At 42.8% G+C, this 15903-nt stretch overlaps 3 protein-coding genes across 6 annotated transcripts in view; all 3 read left to right on the top strand.

The window, feature by feature from the left end:
- The first annotated feature begins 3491 nt into the window (after positions 1-3491).
- GNPTG (N-acetylglucosamine-1-phosphate transferase subunit gamma) lies at positions 3492-13145 on the top strand. The gene is given in 12 exon segments (XM_061349081.1): positions 3492-3778; positions 3781-4018; positions 4096-4150; positions 4368-4435; positions 6432-6486; positions 6597-6680; positions 7817-7910; positions 9438-9552; positions 10155-10237; positions 10507-10635; positions 11558-11639; positions 12666-13145. Coding segments are annotated over 12 exon segments (1374 nt in total). The 5' UTR covers positions 3492-3532; the 3' UTR covers positions 12791-13145.
- Positions 13146-13469: 324 nt separating this feature from the next.
- LOC133210041 (ubiquinol-cytochrome c reductase complex assembly factor 4) lies at positions 13470-14335 on the top strand. The gene is made up of 2 exons (XM_061349091.1): positions 13470-13570; positions 13638-14335. Exons 1-2 carry the CDS (start codon positions 13545-13547, stop codon positions 13987-13989), a joined length of 378 nt encoding a protein of 125 aa, XP_061205075.1. The 5' UTR covers positions 13470-13544; the 3' UTR covers positions 13990-14335.
- Positions 14336-15522: 1187 nt separating this feature from the next.
- UNKL (unk like zinc finger) overlaps positions 15523-15903 on the top strand; it is a 51825-nt gene continuing 51444 nt past the window's right edge. For all 4 annotated transcript variants that reach the window (XM_061349062.1, XM_061349061.1, XM_061349059.1 and 1 more), the window contains exon 1: positions 15523-15616. In XM_061349062.1, coding sequence (XP_061205046.1) covers positions 15546-15616 — 71 coding nt within the window. In that variant the 5' untranslated portion in view covers positions 15523-15545. The remainder of the gene's footprint in view (positions 15617-15903) is intronic.

Genomic DNA, 15903 nt, shown 5'->3' with positions numbered 1-15903 from the left:
TCCTCATTTTCATTGTAAGAGATCACTGGCAGGGAGGGGAAGGCGTAAGAAGTCTGTTTCAGCTTTCTGGTAAGTTTACCATTTTTCAGTCAGAAACCAGGGAAGGTGAGAAACAGCTACCAAGTCCTGTGTCCCCCCCTTCTAGTCTTTTCACTTTTCCATGCCCTTTGTAGGCCCCGTCCAACCCGGGATTTGGTAGCTCTGTAGGGGTGATCAGGCTGCACACAGAGATTTGTAAGGGTTTTGGTAAGAAAACACAGATGTTCTCACAATGGTTTAGTTCCAGAAAGGCTACCTGGTTAGTTCATGTCTGCTCAGAACTGAAGTATAGCTATGCAGGTTTACCTCTTGCTGAGCAAGGGCAGGTCTAGATTTACTTTGGTTTAGAAAGCTGGGGAGAACTGGCACCTCAGAAAAGTGAAACAAAGCACAATAGTTTTGATACCACTGTCCACCTGGTAAATGCATAGGACTGTGGGTGGAAGTGTGTTTTATTTGGTGTAGTAATTCTGTCCCTTAAGATCTGTCTTTACTTTGATGTAACAGTAGTTAGGCTTCCACCAAACAAGGTAACAATTTCATCCAGCCTAGCACCTTATGGCAAAGAGACCAAAGTTCAGGGGAACTAAAAGCTGTCTACTATCTCCTTACAGTGATCCACTAGCCAGTTTTTATGGCACTTAACCACTGTGAAAGGAAAACATTAATTAGGAGCATCTCTCTTCATGTTGTTCTTGATCATTTTGATTGGCTTTTTTGTCCTACCTAGACTGAGACCAAGCACTCACCTGTGAATATAGTCTGAAATACTGGGATACAGGTAAGTTACTGGAAAGATTTTGGAATAAACTACTCATTTTCATTATTTTTATTATCTATTATTGGCTATTTTCATTATTTTATAGGTCTGATTTTAAATATATTGATATGGGACTGTATACATGTATCTTTTCAAAATCTGTCTTAGGTTTAAGTAACTGGCTGTCGGACTGTATGCCTGTGGTTCTCTTACAGTCCTCCTGAATTACTACTCTTTTTACTCATACTCTCTTTTTAACACCTTTTAACATCAGATAAAATGAGGAAGCATCACATTTTCTTTTTACTCCTTAGTTCTCTAACATCCCTAATTTGATCACGGTGGCTGCTCCACAGCTCCCTAAGGGATATGCTCCATACGCACTCAATTGCTTTGGTCATTCATTTTCATCTTTTTGAGTTGGGGGAAAAAAGAAAACAACAAAAAAAGCAAACTTGCTTATAGAAAGAATAGAGAGAACACCCAGCACAAGGAGAGAACCAAGCAACACATCTCAGCAAAGCTCTGATCTTGTACCTTGACAGTATTTTCATGAGATTAAAGGAAAAGATAGTAAGAAAACTAGTTAGGAAAAGAGGGTGTGCTATGTGTCTGGTTTTTCTTACCTATTTCTTCCTCTTTTGTTTCTTGGACACTGGTTAAAAACTCCTTTTCAACTCTGAGCACTTCCTCCTGGCACTGACAGGCTGCATATCTTTCCAAGAGATTTTTGTTCAAGTCGGTAAATGCCTGACCCCACTTAAATTTCCTTAGAAGAATGGTGGCTAGGTCTGGGAATCCTAAAACAGAAAATAAACAATCAGTTTTCTTTTTCAGTGTGAGATTTCATTCAGCTTACTAAGGTCAGAACACACCAACGTATCACCACATGATTGATTCAAGCTCTAGCTCCCACACTCCTTCAGGAAGACGGCAGTTGTAAATACAGACTTTTCAGAAGGTAAGATTTATCTGCAGTCTTGTCCTGTCAGGAAAGCTGTGATGAGTCTGCAGAACATCACAAGAGGGGGCAATTAATTTTGTTCTTAATCAGAACCCAGCCTATTAAGAGCCAGCTGCTTCCTGTCATTAAGACAGAGGTGCCAAAGGATTCACGCTCTGTCTTCTAAAGAGTTTTTAGGTTTTTCTTAAATGAAGTGCCATCCTGACAAAACCAGGATTATCAGTTTATGTGTCCCCACAGATACCTCAATACTGCCAGATACAAGTACTTGGAAGAAAGCTAGACAATCTGATTCCAGACTCAACATAAATGATGGCCAGTGGGACAGCCGTACAGTTTATTCTGTTGCAGATTCTCTCTTCTGATTTATTAAGGATGTAAGAATTGCTGGTAACATATTTCACATCAGATGCATTACGACCTACCGACAATGCAAAAGGCTGCAGCAAAAGCTTCCACACAGGACAGTTTGCACGGCCGACCATAGTTCACAGGATTTGCAGCCACCAAGTAAGGCAGCAGCCGTAGGTGATTTCCTCGCATTCTCTTAAAGGGAGTTTCTTCTAATTTGGCCCATGAGCAATCTATGACTGCAATTCCACTCTGGGCAACGATAGACCTGCAAAACCAAATGTTGCTCTATTTGAAAAATCACCACTGTAGTATTGGTAACTGAATGGGAGGATTACAGTTGCCACTTTACACTGACAAATCTGCATACCCCCCCCTTTTGTCAATCACAAGGCATACGTTTTACAATGATCTAAAATACAGATGCAATGAGAAAGAACAACAACCTGCTTTTCCTCTGAAGATGCATATGGTAGAAAAGGTTTATCCATACATTCCATACTGAAAGTTAAAAGTTCTAGGTTTAAAAATATGACAGGAGAGGGTGATTAATCATTAGGGACTGTAGGGGTAGGACAAGGGGTAACGGGTTAAAACTTAAACAGGGGAAGTTTAGATTGGATATAAGGAGGAAATTCTTTCCTGTTAGGGTGGTGTGGCACTGGAATGGATTGCCCAGGGAGGTTGTGAATGCTCCATCCCTGGCAGTGTTCAAGGCCAGGTTGGACGAGGCCTTGGGTAATATGGTTTACAGCGAGGTGTCCCTGCCCGTGGCAGGGGGGTTGGAACTTGATGATCTTAAGGTCCTTTCCAACCCGAACTATTCTATGATTCTATGATTAATGGTAATGTTCATGTTCTTAGAAGTACACTGAAATTCAGATTGAAGTTTGCTGCCAGCGGCAGAAGCCTCAGCTTTTCTCCAAGTAAATAAATTTTTATAAAAACTCTGCAGTCACATTTGAAGAAAATTCTCAGTGTTTCCCCCAAATAAACGTTCTCGCTAACGCACTGTGTTGCCTACCTGAAGAACCTGGGTATGAAATTGTGAAAGATCCGGTAGCTACAGGCTTGTGCTTTTGCACAAATTAACCCACAAACCACATGCTTTGATTTCTCACCGGGATCTATAGATGCTTTCTTCACCTGATACCAGCTGTGTAAAAATGTTAAGCCGATTTAATAAAGTGCCCGTATTTCTCATGTTTATGCATCAATGTAACGCAACAGGAAGGTCAAGTTTATCCTGTGGCACAGTTCTGGCCATGAACAAGCGGCTGAAGTGTTCTCCTCAGTAGGCGATCACTACAACACCTGAGCCACGTGTGCCTGCGCGGGCCTCGCAAACGGGCAGAGGCCTCACCGGAACCCACCTGTCAGCCGGAGAGACGTGCTCGGTAGCCAGAGGGCTGAGGACGATGCCCGAGAACCTCTGGCTGAGGCGCAGGGTTCGGAGCAGCCCTTTCCGCGCTAGCTTCCTCCCGGTGCATTTCTTTGGGTCGCAGTGCCCGAGCTCCCACATGGCAAGAGGGCAAGGGAGCTTCGCCACTGGGCCGCCCCCATCGCCCTCCAGGCAAGCTGAAAACAGCAGCAGCGCGTTAGTTCCCAGCGGCCACGCGGCCCGAACAGGCTTCAGGGCAGGCCCCGCAGCCGCTCTGCCCACAGGCCCCGCGGTCGCTCCCGCACCTGTCAGCGCAGCCTCCGCTTCCGCCGCGAAGGCGTCGAGGCTGCCAGCGCCACGCCGCCTACCACGCCGCGAGGAAGCCGGCCGGCCACGCTCCCCGGCTCCGCGCTCCATGGCTCCGCGGCTGGGCGGAGCGGCCGGCTCCGCGCCCTTCCGTTTCCAGCGGAAGGAGCGATGGCGGCGGCCCGGCTGCTGCTGGTGGCGCTGGGCGCGGCGCTGGGTGAGCGCGGGGCCGGGAGCGGGAAGGGCAGGGGGGGCGGTGTGTTACTTTGCAGCCAACCGCTCTGTGCCCTGCAGGGCCCTTCTCTTTGGCGGGGAAGATGAAGATCGTGGAGGAGCCGAACACGTTCGGGTACGTGGCTCCCCGCTCGCCGTGGCCGCGACCCACCCGGACTTGGCGCGCTCGGGGTCATCGTCCGCCTCAGCCCGTTCCTTCCTCCGGGAAGGGGTCGGGGCGCCCCTGCGGGAGCCACGCGGGGTGCGGGTGTTGCGGCACTCGGGCAGAGGGATGTGCGGGTGCCCAGGGGCGTCCCTCGGTCTCAAACGTTTCACTTCCCTTCTTTTGAAAGGCTGAATAACCCCTTCTTGCCTCAGACAAACAGGCTGCAGCCAAAGACGTCCCCGTCCGCAATATCAGGTATATGCAAGCGTTACCTTTTTTGTAGTTTGCATCATGTAGTGACAGCCATTCGCGAAGCGGTCTGCCGTGACTGTATGCAGACAAAGACTTTTACTCGTCATATTTATTTATGAGTGTCATGGAAGATAAGCATGAGCAAATACATTTTATTGTGCTTCTGAAGGGTTAAAACCTAATCACTTTGGTTCTCAGTGTCCCAGTGCTGTTCGGACTGCTTTTCTACCTACCAGTCCTATCTGTGTTTTATTCTGTGGTGCTTTTAGCCAGTCACAGATCCTTCTGATCTTTACTTTTTTCCCTCTCAGAACAACCCTGCCATCCTTGACATTGTCATACAGAAGCCATCCCATCTGCTGATAGGTCTTAATATTCAACATTGTTTTAAAAAAAGCCTAAGAGTAGCGTTGGAGCAGGTCACAGAGGCTCAGTTTCACACACAAAGCCTGGGTGCTGCAATATAAACCCACCACTTTTGCCAAAATGAACAGGAACTGAAAAAATTCTGGGCCATATATATAGAGGAGAGTACATAGATAAAATAAACAATGCAAGGAGTAAGCAAAAGTCTCTGCCAACCTTAGGCACAGCCTTAACCCTTGTTCAGCTTCAGTGGCCACCTTTGGAATGGTGACACTGGGCTTGATTATGCTTAATGTCTTCTGTCATGTTTTATAAACTCAATTCAAATGTATAAATTTTGCATGCGCTGCATGTGAAAAGTGAAATAGTTAGCAATAGTTAGAATGCTGAATGGAAAGACACACAAAAATCAGGAAAAAAGTTAAAAAGTCTGCTAAAAATACATATTTCCTGGATGTGGGAACTTACGTGTAGCTCAAACCTGTGAGCGTCTATGGAACTGGAATCTAGGGCATGGAACCATGTCTTGCAGAATTATTTCTTCAGGGTGGAAACCTTACATGGTCTTTTCTTTAACAAGACAGCTGGGGTAACAGTTCCTATAATTAGAGCATCTGCAAGGAAATGGAGGCATGAGTTTAAGGCATTACTCAGGGACATTCGAGTCTGCTTTTCTTCCTCTGTGGGGAGAGGATCCTAATCACTAAGGGATAGTTTGCATGTAGTAGAGCAGCAAACCCTTTGGGCAAGCCACTGATAATATGTAGAATTAAATGTGTGATCATGCAGTCAGAAAAATCACATGGGAAAGAGAACCTGCCTTTATCCCAGTGGTGAGGACATTCTGGAGAGCATGATTCTGGGGGTCTGATCTTTTTTTCTAGGATTGCTTGCCTAGATCTTTGCAAGAATTACATTGGTAATCCTGGCAGTGGGCCATTAGAGTCTAGGATGGCCTTTTATTTCATTCGCTGCTTTTTTTCTTTTTTTTTTTTTTTAATTTCTCCTTTCCTCACAAATATTTAGTCACTCCATGCAAATTATGTTAAAAAAGGGACACTGTAATACCTCTGTAGCACACAGTTAAGAACTTTTGGCCATTTTTTGAATGATGAGTTACCTGTCTTGAATTCTTTTAGGCAGCAAGGCTGGAAGGGTCAATTCTGTGAGACTGGAGTTGTAACTGCTGGCCTGTCTGACAGTAAAAAGTTTATCTTGTTGAATGCTAACTGGTTAAGACTGTGAAGACAAACTGGAAAGGAGTATCTTTTTCAAGGATCTCGATAAAACTTAAATATTGAAGTACTGCTAACATTCTGAGCAAATGGGCTTTCCTAGTATAAACTCGAGGAGTTTGGATGACTTTGGGGACAGACAGCTGCTAAGCAAGAGTTCTAGTGATTTCAGTGTTAGATTTTGGCAGGATCTGATAATTCCTTTTATGGATCTGGCCCCCCAAATATTTGTTTGTATACACGTTTCTTATTTCTGTCATAGAAAGAGGCTTATATATGTTAAGATCATTATGCAAACCAGCATACCAAATACTTCTTGCAGTTATGTCATCACAGTAACTTGCTTAAATGCATTTAAAACATTATTCTTTCTTGATGTCATTTTATGGTGTTTTTAGGCCCTGCACATCTCTTTAGGCTTGCTGGCAAGTGTTTCAGTTTTGTGGAATCAACGTGAGTAATGGATTTGGATATTGAATTCTTTATTAGGAATGAAGTAGTTGCTTATTTCACACTGAAACATTTCTTTTTTTTTCTTTTTTTTTTTAACTCCTCCTTCTAAGGTACAAGTATGAGTTTTGTCCTTTCCATAATGTCACTCAGCATGAGCAGACTTTTCGATGGAACGCCTATAGTGGGATTTTAGGGTGAGGCTTTTATACTGTTAAGTTTTACCTATGTTGTTAGCAGACCGTTTTATAGATTGTTAAAATGGTTTTAAAATTGAGAGTCTTTTATTGGTCAGCTTAGGTCCTTGTAGTTCCCGAGGCCTTATGCATAAAAATACCTTGTCTTGAAAAATCCAGGTTTTTCTCTTGGTAAATGCTAACCTCCTGCTGTAGCTGGAGGCTGATAAATAACCAGTGACAACTGCAAAGTGGTATGTTAATGTGAGAAATTCAGTAATGTATAACTACAGCTTATATTAACAAAAATTTCGTGTCTCTTCACAATTTTTGCTTTAACTTTAGTATAACCTTAAAAAATGAAATTAGTGCTTTATGCCCAGTGGTCCTGTTAAACATATTTAATAAAAGGTGACAAAAGACTCACTGTAGACCCCAAAAAGTATTCCAAAGTATTAAAAGACCCCAAAATACACAAATCATAACACCTAAAATAAAATAAATTTAATTATTTATTAAATATTAATAAGTATTAATGATTATTATTAAAAACCAGAGCACTGCTTTAAAATTAATGCCTATCTAAATATTTTTTATTATTATCTCTTTTGGGTTTTTTTTCTTCACCCCCCCCCCCCCCCCCACCCACCCAGTGTGCATAGTATGAGGGGAAAACTGTGCTGAGCGGATCATTTGCTTTAGGACTAGCAGAAGTAGAGACTAGTTTTTTTAGGTGCTTTCACCAGCAGTAAAAGCCCTGAACACAACCATGTTGTGTTGCTCAGAGTACTTAGCATAATCAAATTTGTTGTGGGGTTGATCTACAGTTGTATCAACCCATTGGATTTAAATATGGGTTTGTAACTGCAGATGGTTTGCAAACTGAAAGTTGATCCAAAACTACTCTCAAAATAATGTTGATGTCCCCTGTGTAGCAGCCTGGATAGCAAACTACGCTGTTTATACTGTTTGTAAGGCCTTGGCTGTTAAGATATGGAAATACTAAGACAGCAAAAATTAAGTATATACAGTTAAGTTCACCATGGAGTAGGGTATTCTTGGTTTGTTGTTTTTTGGTTTTTGGTTGTTTTTTTTTTCCGAGTGTTCACTTTTTTCGTTCCAGTAACTTGAAGTAAAACAATGTTGTGTTTTTTCAGAATCTGGCATGAATGGGAAATTGACAACAACACATTCACTGGAATGTGGATGAGGGAAGGAGACTCATGTGAAACCAAGAGCAGACAGACAAAGGTATAATAATCTAGATAGACTATGCTAATTCTGACAGTATGGTTCTCTACACACACTCATGACACTCTGCAGACTGAAACATTCCTACCTTGAAGCAGTCATCATTTAAGCTGTAACATAAAATGTAAAGATTAATTCCTGTAGGAGCTAGGTGAATGGATGCAGGAGGGAAGCTAAAATCAGGATAAAATTTTGAAGAAATTTATGTATTCTCATTGGTTACTTTTAACTCTTTTTTCCTTGATAGAGTGGAATATTCTGGTATCACCACTGTAGAAACAGACAGTGCTTTGTAATTTGTGTAAGGAAAAATATAAAGAAAAATTTATTTGTTGAATTCAGCATGCCAGCTTAAGAACATTCAGGAAAAAGGAGGAAAAAGCATTAGGCAATAAACAGCATGCTGAGAAGCTAGGTAAGGTTTAAAAACAACAGCAGAAGTCATGAAAGGGTTAAGGAAGGAAACAAATACATGGGCGTGGCAAAGGAACAATGTCAAGAGAAACATTCTGGTGTGCCTACATTTTAAAGAAAAATGTAAAAATGTTTATTTTGTGGAGTTGCTAAAATGTTTCACATTCAAACAGTCTCTGTGCCCAGTAACAATTCAGCTACAACAGTAAGGAATGGTGTCTGAGACTTGGCCAGTGCATGGCACATCATTTGTGTGTATCCTTTATCCTTTTATTCATTGATGTTTTTCTTTTTCCACCTCCCATTTCTGTGTGTTACACAGTTTTGCAGATACAGTGAATTAAAACTCGCATTCCATGGTGATGTAGATTGCTGTTATGAAGAGGAGTTTCAGTACAGCTCATAACAGGCTGCTTTTCGTGTAGGCTATTAAAATGATGGGTGACAATACAATACTTAAGAGAGAGGGTTATTTAGTTGGAATAATAATTGATCTGAAGATGGATAAGGAATAATATCTTGGCAAAGGCGAAAATATTTGTACTGCAATGGAGGTGCCTTGTTAACATCTTTATCTTCCATAGGCCTGCAGAAAGAGTTAGTATTCTTGTATGACCTTTGATACTGGGATTCAGATCTTTCACTGGTTAGTTTTGAACAGACAGAAAATACTGATGCTGCAAGTTTCAAGATGAAAACAAATTTCTATAGTCTAGTTCTATATTGTTCTCTTTATTTAGCACATTGGTCAGAACTAAGATTTGTTATGTGAATTATGCTTATGTCAGGTAAGTTTCTAAGGAGTATCTTATTTACCCTCATTTTTACTCTCGTTCTTGCTGGAAGTATGTTGCTTGGGAGTCCAAGGAACAATGATAGGTGGGGGCATCATTTCCCATTAGAAGAAGCAATTTTCACATTTGATAAAGCAATTTGAAGATGTGCTTGCTGCTCTTCTTTTTCTGTGGCTGACAGCACTGCAACCTTTGACATAACAGTCAGAAATGTACAGAAATGCATCTGTTAGCATTGGAAGACAGCAAACTGATTATTTATGCTGGTCCTGTTTCTCGAGGAGGTGTTTTGCTCATCTTTGTTTTTACTGCTGTTTAGGTTCATCTTGTTTGTGGAAGGAGCAATAAATTGGCTTATGTGTCTGAGCCAAGCACTTGTGTTTACTCTCTGACATTTGAGACTCCTCTTGTGTGCCACCCCCACTCTCTTTTAGGTAAGACTTAGGAAACCATTTGTGTATGGAGCAGCTGGCGTATTACACCAACCTCAGAGTGTAAATTTTTTGTTTCTTTGAGTCTGTAGATTGATATAAATTAGTATTAAATGTAACATATGAAGTGTATTTTAAATTATAATCATTATAAACATATAGGTATTTCTCAGATAAAATGCCATTGCTAGCCTAGATCCAGTGAGAGATGGGGTTTGGGTTGGGGTTTGGTTTGTTTGGGGCTTTTCTTTTTTTTTTTTCCTTTTTTTTTTCCTGTACTGGCTATAGGAATCGTCCCTGTGGTGTCTCCTCATTTATTTACATTACAAAAAGGCACAGCTTAGTTAGAATTACATTCAACAAAGAAATAGGAGGCCTTATAGCTGGAAATATGAGAAAAAATTTTGGTTGGTGGCACTCTTCAGGAACTTTAAATATGTGAAGCACTTTAAGTTTAACCCCAACTCTTGAAAGCAGTAGAGGCTGTGTACTGTATAGAAACATTGAGTTCTTAAAACAAATACTCTTGCGTGCTACTAGAGGAACATTTAACTAATGCAGGACAGAGGTGTTGATTTTTACATGGTTTGACTTCCATTTTTCAGTTTATCCAACTCTGACTGAAGCACTACAAAAGAAGTGGGATGAAGCAGAGCAGCTTCTGTATGATGAACTAATAACTGACCAGGTTTGTTAGTGTCTTCCAACTCTATTTGGTAAAAAAACATTTCTGTCAAATATCCAACCTTGGCATTTTCCAAGTTTCTCCTTGTGGACTGGATGCATTTGTTCTGCAGTTGGCAAATAGTCATTTTTGTGCTCTGTAACTGCTGTATCAACTGGTAATAATAATATTTTCTGTAGTGAAGCTTGAGGAGTTGAAGTGGCTAGTGCAAATTACAAGCAGATGAGAGTGGAGTGGACTGATCTATTGTCTTTGTGAAACTTTTTTTCTAGGGTTACAGAAAAATACTGAAAGAGATTTTTGAGGAAGCAGGACTTCTAAAAGCAACAGAAGAAAAGGAAGTTGAGAAACAGAATAAGAAAATAAGCTTTGAATTTGAAACAGTGGAGAAGTGCAGTAAGGTACAGAGTATAATCTTTACAATGTGGAATTAAGTTGCCGCCTTTTTACTGGGTAAGAGTATCACTGACGGTGTTACCTAAATAACTTTGGATTCAGTTGAAATCCATTAATGGGATTTTCTTTTCTGGTTTTAGCATGTAACAGGCTGCATACAGAGTGGTTTCATATCTTTATTCTAGCTCTTAAGTAAAAAACAAACCAGCACAACTGAATGCCCAATGAGAAGACAGAGTGTGGGTATGTAGGAATTGGTGTAGGTGCTTTGGTTATGAACACTTGCAAGTGCTTTTTGTGGGGAATAACAGTCTGGAAATGAGAGAGAATTACTAGTGAAAATAAACATGTAACCAGCCTTGGGAACGTTTCTCTCTGAATAATTACCCAGACTTGCATCAGAATGCATTGGCAGAAGCAAAAAGGAAAAGGCAGAATGATCTATGCTGTGTCCATTTCTGAATTACTTTCAGGTGTGTGAACAGTCTTTCTGCAACAGAATCAATAGTCTCTGTAAGTTAAGAGAAACTGCTGAAAGTGAGAAGATGAAGTTACTAGGTCAGGAGTTGGGCAGCCAGTGAATTTCCAGACTTTAGCATGATGATATAAAATAAAATAAGGCTGGTCCTGTAGCAAACTTATGAATGTAATTTTGTGCTACAATAAAATGCTAGTTAGAGAGTAGATCCAAAATAGTCACAGAGAGCACTCCTAAATTTTACTCTCAGGATTGGAAAAAGCTGGCTCCTGTTTTGGCAACACAGAAATGAAATTATAAATTTTGTATCTTGTTCTTGGAATAAGCAGTTTATTTTTATGATCTTTTAAGTAACACCTGTTAACAGACCCATTACTTTTTATAAATTCCCATTTTATGTATGCATTTGGAGAGTGGGAGAGCCATTTAAAATGCATTTTGTTTCTTAGGAATACAAGCAACTTTCTAATGAAATAAAAACCCTGAAAGATTTATTAAGTCAGCATGGTATTGCATACAAAGGAAATTTTGGTGAGTTTTTTGGTATTGTTCTTTTTTGTTATTGTCTATTCAGAATGTGAATACATAAATCATGCTTTTGGATACAGCAGTAATCACATAATATGTCACATATGGAGGTAAGATTCAGTAGACAAAACTTTTAATAAGTATGTAGGTCTTGGTTCCTGTGGAAGAGGACTTACTTTGCACCCCAGAAAAATCTGTTGATGACATAAAATGTTAGCTTTATGGAAAAGTTTTCACTGCTGTTGTAATTGAGGTTTGTCTCCAGTCCTTAAGGTGCTAAAGAGAAAGGAAGTCCATGTTACAGCATTCATAGCACATAAGCAGCTTCTGAGTAACTCTACTTTCTGCATAGTCAACCACAAGGCCTGACTTCATCAAGAACACTTGAAATGTTCTCTGTATCTGTTTGTATTGCTTTTATCCCTTTTTAGTCACCTTTTTTTCTTCCTTTCAATGTCTGTTAGGTAAGTACCTATCACATGCAGTTTTTGGAAGGGAAGACTGGTCCTGGAAGCAAAGCTTATTTGGATTAATTCCAGTCGAGGTTTAGTTTTGTTGTGTTGGTTGGTGTTTTTTGTCCCATTCCTTCCAATCTATCGTACCTATTATTACATGGACTATTTGTCAAAGGAGGATTTAATTTCTCTGTATATTTACACCTTTTATGTTCAGAATTGGCACGTCAAGAAAACAATGGACCTTTGAGCTAATTAGCTTAAAATTAGTGACATATGTCCTTTTTTGTTGTTTTGAGAAACTTTCTTTTTTCTTTTCTGGGGAAAACTCATCGTATTAGAATTTTTGTAAAACGTTTTGTCTGCATGTTTAAACTATTAACTATGTAACTCGCACAGTATTTCTGCCTGTTTGGTAGATTATTTAATTATGTAAATTAGAACTGTGTAATCAAAAGCATAATTCACAGCTTACTGTAGATGGCCTATTTCAAACTACTTAGTGAATTCTGTGGCAAAAATGTCTTGATGTTTAAAAGCAGAAATAACTGATGTCTTAAACTGAATATTACAGCTGAAAATACCAGCGCTGAACATGTAAGTCACAAACTGGCAACTGCAATGACAACTGTTCTTAATTGGTCAAAGGATGATGAACACCTCCATGGCGATACAGGAGTTTGGAATGACACTGTATGAAGAAACTTGGGTGGTAAACAGTGAGCGTGTATGGAGCATCAAGCAAGTTGAATGTGTATCATGCCACTGAGATGACTTACCTTCTGCCGGTATTCTCAGCTTCCTGAATTTCTGCCTTAAAGCCAAACGAGCGAGGGCTTTCCATTGCTGAGAACACTTGGCTGATTTCTGAGAACATTTGTAAAACGTCTTTGCTACAGCTGCTGTTGGGCAGAGGTTTACAGGTTCTGTGCCTCCAGCCCTGGCTTTCCTTTCTTTGATCAAGCATGGTACCAGGTGGTGTAAATACGAAACAGTTCAAGGCCAATGCTGTAAGGTGTTGTATGAAATGTAATAAGTTTAACATTAAGAATACGTGTCTGTATGCTAAAAGGTTTTCTGCCAGAGCAGTGCACAATGCACCGCTTCCCCCGCGCCCGTTCGGAGGCCGGTGTCAGCTTTGGACAGCAGGTGGAGAAAAGGAAAGCTGTTCGGGGTCTGACAGAAGGGTCTGCGGAAACCCCCAGCCGTCACAAAAAAAGTAGTTGTGTTACGGGAATACCTGGTAGTTCCCTGTATGCGATACGGAACACAGCGGGCTCTCCCAGCGCGAGCAATGAAACGTCACTGCGGGCGCCGGGAGCGCCGTCACCAGCCGTCTCCCAGCCCGGTGCCGCTGCGGCGCCCCCCTCCGTCGCGGCCGGCTGCTGCCGCCGAGCGCTGCAGTTCCGCTTCCGCTGTGCGCGGGGAGGAGGTGCGCGGAGGGCACGGCGGGATGAGCTGGGCGCTGGGCCGCTGGCGGTGAGCGGCGGCAGTGGGGCGCGGGGAGGCCTTGCGCCCGCCGCCCCTGACGCGTGTGTCTTTGCAGGGCGCGGTGCCTGCGCTTGCCCGGCACCCGGATGTGTCTGGCGCGGCGGCGGGGCCCCGAGGGAGCGGCGGGCGCGGAGCCGGAGGACGGGGCGCCCATCCTCTTTTCCACCAGCAAGGCCAGCCCGCGGGTGTGGAGTGTCAGCCAGTCCATGGGGAGCGACCACGAGAGGCCGTGGGCGAAAGTGCTGCCGGTCAGCCTCCTGTGCACGGGGCTCCTGCTCTGGTGTGTGTTCAGGGAACCAACGGAGATCGATGAGCGACTGGAAGCAATTTTCTCTGGTCAGATGATGGACTCTTCAGATGTGGCGCACAGAAGCAACGCTCCCTTGCAACTGCAGGAGGAGAAATGACGAGGACGGGAATGCGGGTGCAGTGAAGGAGCTGCCAGAGGTTTGCTGGCATTCACCTACTTAAAAGCTGTACTAGCAATGTAATGGGAGAACTTGTTTTTGCAGGCTTGCCTTTATAAGCTTGATTCCTTAATGTGTCGTGCTGCTTTCAGTGCTGGTTTTAGTAATCTAAGCTGGTAGCACAAAGAATGGATTCTTCCTGTGCTGCACCGTAGAGGTGGACAGGATGTATTGCAAATCAACTTGCATTTGAAGATACATTTTATACAACCCATCTCTTTTTCATGGGTCATTTTTCTTACATGCACAGTATATTAGAATATCAAAGCTGTAAGTCTGTAAAATTGTTGTTGAAGGTGACCTTCATTTGACATTTTGCTAGTCACAGTATATTCAACTTGCATTGAAGACAACTATGTTTCATTAATACGTGATTCTGTATTCTTTTTTTTTTTGGTTGGTTGTTTTTTGTTTGGATTGGGGGGGTGTTTTTTGTTGTAATTCTACTAAGTGGTGTAGAAATAATCCACAACCCTTAATTCATACTTGGTGCTTGCTTTCTGACTATAACATTTTAGGCATGCCTGCTTTAGATCATCATTACTGGGAGGAGAGGTTTTGTAGGGAATTGATTGGGTTGCAGTGTGTTAGGAGGAAACCGCTCATTTCATGAACAGTGTAGTATGTTTTTTCTTTACAGGTATATCGATACTCAAACTTGCACACTCTGGACACATTTCACGGAGAGGAGAAATTTAAGCTACTCCTACAGCTTAGTTCTCTTCAAAGTCAGAGGCATTTCTTTTAAGCTTTCTAATGTAAAAACGCAAACCTTTATGTGCCATTAAAATTCTTAATCTTTAAAAAAGAAAACAAACCTGAAACACCATCACCACCACTGTAACTTCAACCGTGGCAGCAGCCAGTAAGGCTTACAGCAAAAACTGGCACAGCATCATGTTTGTCTGACACTGCTGGTGAATCTCTGAACAACATGCACACTGTGCTTTAATTTTGTTGTTGAGTCCCCCTGTAGTTCATCCAGGTGATGCCTAATAATTGAGTATGGTTGATTTGCTACTGCCATAAGGTTTAATTAGTTCTAGGATTCAATTTCTACTGCAGTAGACTGTTGCAACTGAGATACGCTCGTAGGCGCGTCCTGGCGAATAACAGTGATTCTGAATTATATTGCCCGAAGGTGTAATGCCGGTTCCTCTGTCTACTTTGCTTTCTCCACGTTCTTTGAATCAATGCACCCAGCAACGTACTAGTGTATTTAAGGAGATAAACGAGCTGCCCCTTCGTGCTTGCCTTGTTTTTGGTAATGATAGGTGTTTAATAAAGACGATTACCTATAAAGCTATTCCCGCTGTCTCTTGGGTTGGAGGTGTGGAAACTCTTGCCAGCTCTGCCTGCAGCGTTTCGTTGGAGCACTGCGGCGGGCGGGTCCTGCCGGGAGGTGCGGGCCGCACGGCGCGCGTGGGACTAGCCCGCGTTAAAGGGGCGGGGCCGGTAGGACCGAGCTGCGCGTGCGCTTTGGCCGGTCGGGGGAGATGCCGTCGGTTGTGAAGGTGGTGTGGAGGGGCGGTGGGTCTGCGCAGCCCGAGCAGCCGGCACACTACACGTAGGTACTGCGCCCTGGAGGCGCCCCGAGCCCCAGCGTCGCCTGGGAAGGGCAGGGCCCTGGGACCAGAGGCGGGGGGTCCGGTCGCATGCCAGGCCTGTTTCGCGCGGCCTGCTGCGCTGGCGGGAGATCCGTGAGGAGACCTGGCCCTGGCCGGCTCGCGCCGTGCTCCTTTTCCCGCTCCAGGCACCTCGGGGAGGAAGCCGTGTTCTGTGCCGGCCAATTGGTGGTGGTCCGGGCACGGCTGCCTGCAGGGCCCTGCGGCGGTTCTCCTCGCCTTGCATCTG

Source organism: Neopsephotus bourkii, unplaced genomic scaffold, assembly GCF_033783945.1.
Source record: "Neopsephotus bourkii isolate Nb327-2 ecotype Australia unplaced genomic scaffold, CSIRO-AGI_Nbou_v1 NB_384, whole genome shotgun sequence".
Lineage (NCBI taxonomy): Eukaryota > Metazoa > Chordata > Aves > Psittaciformes > Psittacidae > Neopsephotus > Neopsephotus bourkii.
Note: the sequence above shows the minus strand (reverse complement) of the source record. Positions and strands in the feature narration are given on the sequence as shown.

Bases quoted from the DNA above. Each gene is read 5' to 3' on its own strand.
- LOC133210041 (XM_061349091.1), top strand. From the start codon at position 13,545: ATGAGCTGGGCGCTGGGCCGCTGGCG. The intron at 13,571-13,637 runs GTGAGCGGCGGC...GTGTCTTTGCAG, and splicing joins TGGGCGCTGGGCCGCTGGCG to GGCGCGGTGCCTGCGCTTGC.